This window comes from Mesoplodon mirus (genome assembly GCF_964341445.2).
Source record: "Mesoplodon mirus genome assembly, chromosome: X".
NCBI lineage: Eukaryota > Metazoa > Chordata > Mammalia > Artiodactyla > Ziphiidae > Mesoplodon > Mesoplodon mirus.
This window is the reverse complement of record NC_138981.1, coordinates 106,520,369-106,527,464: the sequence shown is the minus strand read 5'-3', so window position 1 is coordinate 106,527,464 and position 7,096 is coordinate 106,520,369. Positions and strand designations below refer to the sequence as shown.

The 7,096-nt window shown below is 33.2% G+C and overlaps 1 protein-coding gene across 6 annotated transcripts in view; it reads right to left on the bottom strand.

Annotated features, from left to right (window-relative positions):
• Window positions 1-385: 385 nt before the first annotated feature.
• The window catches only part of STAG2 (STAG2 cohesin complex component), a 120,992-nt gene continuing 114,281 nt past the window's right edge, over window positions 386-7,096 (bottom strand). For all 6 annotated transcript variants that reach the window (XM_082609121.1, XM_082609119.1, XM_082609123.1 and 3 more), the window contains 2 exons: window positions 6,776-6,853; window positions 386-2,318 (listed from right to left, as the gene is read on the bottom strand). In XM_082609121.1, coding sequence (XP_082465247.1) covers window positions 2,295-2,318; window positions 6,776-6,853 — 102 coding nt within the window. In that variant the 3' untranslated portion in view covers window positions 386-2,294. The remainder of the gene's footprint in view (window positions 2,319-6,775; window positions 6,854-7,096) is intronic.

Below are 7,096 nucleotides of genomic sequence, written 5' to 3'. Positions count from 1 at the left end.
TTGATTCTTTCCTTATTTGTTTGCCACACTAGATCTACGAGAGAGGAGCCCTGTCTATCTTGTTCACTGCTAGATCTCTAACACATGCCTTAGCACATAGCGGGCACTCAAATGTATCCTGGATGAACAATGCAGATATTTTAAAGAGCATTTAACTCATACCAGATAAAAATTAAAGTAATAATGGTCACAGGTTTCTATTTTAAAGTAATAACCCAATTAGGGATTTAGTCTCATTTAAAAAAAGTATGATTTATTAAAAATATAAAATGGCAATGTTTTCTATAAATTATTCCCACCCAAACATGTTAAAAGATATGATAACAGGTACACTTTCTAAACCATTTATAGCCACCCTCCTCCTTCAATTACAAAAGATAAAACATACAACATACTGTAGGTTTATTTTTATTCAAAAAGTTACTGTCTCAAGACATAAATACAAATCAGAAAACAGTACAATTAGGACAATAGAATGTGGAGGACAACAGGTTAGAGTAATATATAAAACATTTTTAGCTGGTTGAAAACAAAGCTGTAAGAACTGCTTTCACAAAGAAGTACTCCTTTCAAGAGTGAGAAAAAAAATCAACTTAGGTTTAAAATCATATATACAGTCCTCTCAGCAGTTCTAGTAAATGCAGTGGTGTGAAAAACAACATAGGCAATACTTTTTTGCACCTAACAATATTTGTTGATGGAAAATCTGTTAGACAAGTCTGATTTCATTTGTTATTAACCATGATTTAATAAAATAATTGTATTTTATCATGATCTTTAGCTAACCTATGGTTTTTGGCTACCACAGCCCAATGCTTGTTGATTTCTGACTCTAAGAACTGGAAGCCTTTTGGTATTCACCCATCTGAAGATATTCTTGTATTGCAAGCATATTAAGGCATGGAATGATTAAAATAATATACCTCAAGAACTGAGAGACGACTGACAAAAGATAGATACACATGTAATATAAGTTAATATTTTGTTTTAAACGATGTCTAGCTGCCTAAGCCTCGCAAAATGAGTTGATGTCAAAATGGCAAGTAGCCACTTTCTGTTTTAAACTAATTTGTGAAAGGACATAAAATGAAGTTTAAAGCTTAGCTTTCAAAGAATATTATGGGTTATGAATTCTATTATCCCATCTAATTTACATACAGAGGAAATGTACTGTAACCTGTTAGAAGTATCTTTAACCTGAAGACTGCTTGCAAAGACAGATAGATAAAACAATATAAAATACAAATTTAAAAATCATTTTAAAGCATGAACACTCATGCTTTTCTATTTTTAAACATTGTTAAACTTTCAATATATTTCTGAAACCTCATAATTTTAAGTTGGAATTTAAAAGTAAGAAAAAACTAAACAAACTGCGCAATTATAAAATCAGCACCAATTTATATATATATATAATTTTATTTAAAATTTAGATCCCTATTCCCACACTCTAATAAGCTGTATAATTTTTGTTTAGAATTTTTTCTGCAAACATACTACAATAAGCTTCTTTTATTTGGAGACAAAATACAGTGGCACTACTGGAAGGAATATCACAACATTACATTTTTATCTTAAAGGACAAGCAAACTTTCAGGGTTGATAATGGGATAAGCATGTTTGAGACTGGTTACCTTCTGGCAGTTCACTGCATCTGGGTATTTCTGAAAAGTATAGAGAAGCTCTTGGATTTTAAAAATATCTTAAAATACATTTTAGATGAAAAAATTGTAAAAGTTCTGCTTATAAGTTTACTTTTCTCCACAATTACAATATTTTAAAAGAAAGCTTTGTTGATTGATGTTTCAAGCATTTAAATTTAGAATGCTAAAAACAATTCTATCCTATAATTTCAGGGTAGGGGAATAAACTCAACCTTAAATTTGTTTCTTGGATGTAAACAGAAATCCAGCAGAGGTCATCATTACTTAGTACACCCAGTAAATAAATGTGAGAGGATTCATGTCTGTACCAAATGCCTCTTCAGATTGTTATATTTTCTTTAAAAAAAGCATGAAATAATTGATTCAAAAGCCAACTAACAGCGCATAAATAAAATATTTACTTTCTAAGAAAAACTGTAGCTTATCATCAAATTGTTTACTTGTCCTTTACTTTTTTCAGGCAAACAAAACTGCCCCTCAAATGCACTTGATCTTGGTAAGTATAAGCATGTCATATTCTCCTTAGAGAAAAATCTGTACAGAATTTCACTGTATCTACCACACTTTATTTTAAAATTTCCTCTTCCACTTAGAAAATGACTTCACCACAGATTTAATTGTGTACTGGTATTAAAACATTGACACCCCAAGAACCTAATGAGAGAGAGGAAAAAAAATCTGGTTAAAATTGTCATTCATTTCTTTGTAAAATATATTACATTGATACTTGGTAATATTAAGTTTAACAACATGCTAAAAATCACTTTGAAAAATTCCCCTCTCCTCAGATATATAATTCTAAAATTATAATTACCATTAACATATAATGAAATAACATCAGGCCTAATCACAATGCTACTTACCTCACAAATATAACTAAAAGCAAAGATCATGTCTCATTTATACACACCCCTAATGCCTAGATAATGCCCTGAACATAGGCACCCGACATTTGTTGAATGAACAAATGAATGTGCTTTTTGACATACACTTCTGGCACAAGATGTATGGCAAACTTGGTCATTTGCACTGTGAAGTGGGTATAGTTTTTAAAAAGGCATTTGAACATGCAGACCAAAAACATCCAAAAACAATATAAATATGTAGAAAATAGGAAGCTTTCTGAGTGAATGAACAGGACTACAAATTTTAAGAAATCAAATAAGTAAGGTAAAATCTGAGCAAACAAAGTTATATTGATGCTTTTCATTACATTTCAGTTGGGAAAAGAATGTTACATAAAATCTAATAATTACTTGTCACTAACTTAAAAAAGTAAAAGCAGGTAATAAATGGAGCAACTCCCTCTCGTTCATTAAATAAGAATAAGATATAACCTTCAGTTGTACATACTAAAAGTTAGGCTCTTCAATTAAAATTCCAGCACTTACTATGACAATTAAGTAATATTTTAAAATACTATAATAAAATAGTAAAAAAACTGATATTAAAGTCAGAGGTAATGAGCTAAGACTGAGATTACAAAGGGCTCTTACTTGTAAATTATTAAACCTCACTTTAACAAAAGTCATAGAACTCACAAATTGTTCTGATCTTAATTGAAGGAACTGTGTATTTTCAGACCAGAAAACAAATATCTATCTCATTGCAAGCTCACTGTAGTAAATTATCAAGTAAAGTGTTTGGAATCCCCAGTAATGAAAGCAATAGAGAATTAATGTACCCCATTTCTTACCTGTCATCCACCAAAACCACCACCACTACTCACCCCTTGCCCGCCCCCACCCAAGTTTCAGGGTTCTCCTTTTTTGGTTAGAGTCAGAGTTTGGGTGATTAGAATGTTTCCACCAAAGAGGCCTAGGTGATACGTGATGTTTAAAGATCCCTTCTAGCCATAACACTGTGTGACTCTGGGTAAAGGAAGATCTAATGGTGAATGAAAGGATAAAATCTTAATTAGCAATTTTAGTGTAGAGTGTGGCATGAAGATGAACTCAAGTTCTTTCCAAACCAAGTGCCTACCTAGAAATGGCCTGAACAGGTTGTCTTTTGTTTTCTCCTGTGTTTGTACAGACTAGGTTATAAGTAGATTCTTCTATTAGAACAGTTAAATTAGCTCAATTATACCAAACCCTTCTTTTACCAATTTTATACTACAGATAATTCTAGTAAGAGTCTCAACACGGAAGAATGATATTAGTGATACTTATTCTCTTTCTGTGCTAACATGAGCTACACCTGTTTCTGGTGTTAACATTAATAACCACTTAAGCATATACTTTAAAAGTACCAACAGCAAGCTTTGGTGTGTTGAGACAATACTGGCCCACTAGTAGCAGAAAGCAACCACTGGCACAATGGGATAAAACAATGTTGACACTGTTTCCAAATATGAAACTAAATAAATCATAAATCTAGAATGTTGTATATATGCAACCCAAAACTGATCTGCTCAGAGTTTTCCTATTACCACTTCTGAATTACATGGATAACATGTTACGAAAAACACATTTAGGATTTATTTAGTATCTATACTAGGATGCTAGTATCTACAATAGGATGCTTTGGGTTACTTCACTTAAAATTAGAGAATCTTAGAACTGAGTATAAAAGGATTTAAAGTCTCAATTTTACTATTGTTTTGATGACTCATTTATCACAGGCTTGAGTAAAAACAGATGTAAGCTATTGTAGAAAAGCAAATGCAGATTTTTACATTTAAAAATTTCTATTATTCCACCTCTTAAGTTATTGTTGAGATAATGAGGTAAAGTTTAATGTATATTTTAAAACAAACTAGTATTAACTTAAATATATATACATGGTCAAAGATGTCTAAAGATACCTGCACTTTTAAAGATAGTGAGCACTCAGTTATGTGACTGCTGCCATCATGTGGTAATACTATAAAACTACAGGTACAGACGCATGTGCTCATTTTCCCAGTTTTAGAAGCAGCAGAACTATCCTCTTAGTTATGACATATTCAATAAACACAAGAATGCCAAAATTTTTCTACAAATAACAAATAATTATTAGGTCCCTATCTTTGGCCTCACTCAGATTATAGCTTTCCCTAAATGTTAAATGTCAAAAATACACACACATTTACATTGCTGTTCAACTACTGTAGTAACCTAAAGTGAAGAGCACCTTTTTGCAAATCTAGTAAGAGACTAAGGAAACAAATGCCTACAGTTTTCCTGACTTTAGATGAACACATGAAAAAATAAGGAGATCTCTGCCCACATCAATTTTGACTACAGTTAATCATTCCAATTTCTAAAATATTTTTCTTGGTATTTCTTCCACAGTAGAGGCAGCATGAGATTTTTAAATCAAAAGGAACTCAGGTCAAATTACTACTCTGACACTAAAGTTGTATAACTCTGAGCAAGTCACTGAACCACCTCTTCAGTCCAAGTTTGCTTGAGTGTAAAAGTGGGATCCCACCACCTTTCTTACAAGGTTGCTGATTAGATCAAACTAAATCGTGCCTAGCATAGTGTCAGGCACATAAGTTTTCAAATACTAGCTTCCATCCCTTTTCACCTCAAAGTGATAGTACAGTTGGACTAGAATACAAACCCCTTGACAGCAGGGGGAGCATCTTATTCATTTTAGTGCCACTTTCCAACTCGATAAACTGCAGAATTAATGCATTTCATTATATCTGCTTGAAAAGATTCTCTTTTATTCCTCATCACAATCACTACCTAAATGTTTTATTTAACGAACTGGAAGATACATACTCCTAGATTATCAGGGAAACCACATACTTCAATAGGCACTTAAACTACAGACTTAAGGGTAGGCCTAGGTCACCTATGTTACTCAAATTACGGTCTTGTTAGAGATGCAGAATGTCAGGCCACACTTCGGACCTACTAAAGCAGAACCTACATTTTAATAAGATCTCCAGATGATTCATATGCACCTTAGAGATTGAGAAACACTGGTTTAAAGGATCCCAAGGTGGCTTGTCCAAAGATTTCTATACCCGCTGATCTATGAAATATTTGTCTTTTAGCTCAAATAGCTGGCCTTATTAATATAAACATGTTAACATCAGTTAGTTTGTCAAAATTCTTCCAAGAGCTATCTGAAAGCAGATTATGAGGCAAGAAGAGGGCAAGGAGAGAATGGCAGAGATAGGGGCACAGAAGGCAGGCCTCAGAGGATGATACAACAGTCACCTGAGGCAGGAGGTGTTAGAAAGAAGGAGCATAAATGGGTAGACACTGAAAAGTGAGATAGAAGGGCACTTAACGGATTTATTAATTTGACAAATAAAACTAAATACCTACTAAGCTAGGCAAAACTCAAAATGAATAAAATCATCACTGCCTAGAGTTCAGTCTGAGTGAAATGTAGTATCTTATTTCACTACACCAATCTGGTAGTTATCAAAATAGAAGTATATACAAAGTGTTATGGGAACTGAGAATAAAGTATCTATCTAAAAAGGTTAGGAAAAACTCTGCAGTAATGTCCAAACTGACTACTGAAGAAAGAATTCACTACGAGGAAAAGGAAAGGGGCAATTCTGACAGAGAGAAAAGCTTTTACAAGGTCATGGAGTCATGAAAGAGCATAGTGTGTCTGAGAGAAACTATAAGATCTGAACCAAGGCATTCTCAGGGAGAACATGGTAACAGGGACTGATAGAAGAAACAGAATTGACAATACCTAACAATAACCAATTATCTCAATCCCCTTATCTTTATTACCAAAGCCTCTGTTCAAGTTCTATTTTTCACCATGCCTTCATATTATGATTATGACTATTATGATTATTTTTCTTCTCTTTCATCCTATCCAAAGAAATCTTTCTGAAACACAATTCTGATCATGCCGCTCCCTCATTCAAAATCCTCCAATATGTAACTCAAGCCTACAGGAAAAGTCCAAATTCCTTAACATATCATGTCCCAGTTGGCCAGGGATTCAAAGGCACTTTGAATCTGTTACCACCACTGCATAATCCCTCCCCAGCCCTACCCCGAAATCCCTCCTGCCTTCCTCTTTTCCTCCTATCCAGTTGTTTTTATCCATTCTCAATGTATTGTCCCAGTTCTTCAACCTCAGACTTACAGACTGCCTATTACTTTTGATTTTATAATCTTGAGGCATATTTAAATTAAACCTACTGATTCATCCATAATTGAAGCTGGATCAAAGAAATCAGGCTTCAGTTCTGTTCTCTCTCGTCTGTTCTTTGATGGTGGCTAAGGGAGAAAAAAGGAAGTTAGTTGACAATTGTCATATCTATAATAAGCCAAATAGTAACTGAAAATATTGAAATTATCATTAAGTGTTCACATGGTCCATGTAATTGCAATTGTACCCTACAATATTTCAAATGCTATATATTCAAACTACAGACTGTTTAAACATGCAAAACCAATTCATTCGTGGAAAATTATACTTAAAGATGAAAACTGGAAAACCAATTTTTTTGTTTTACTTTA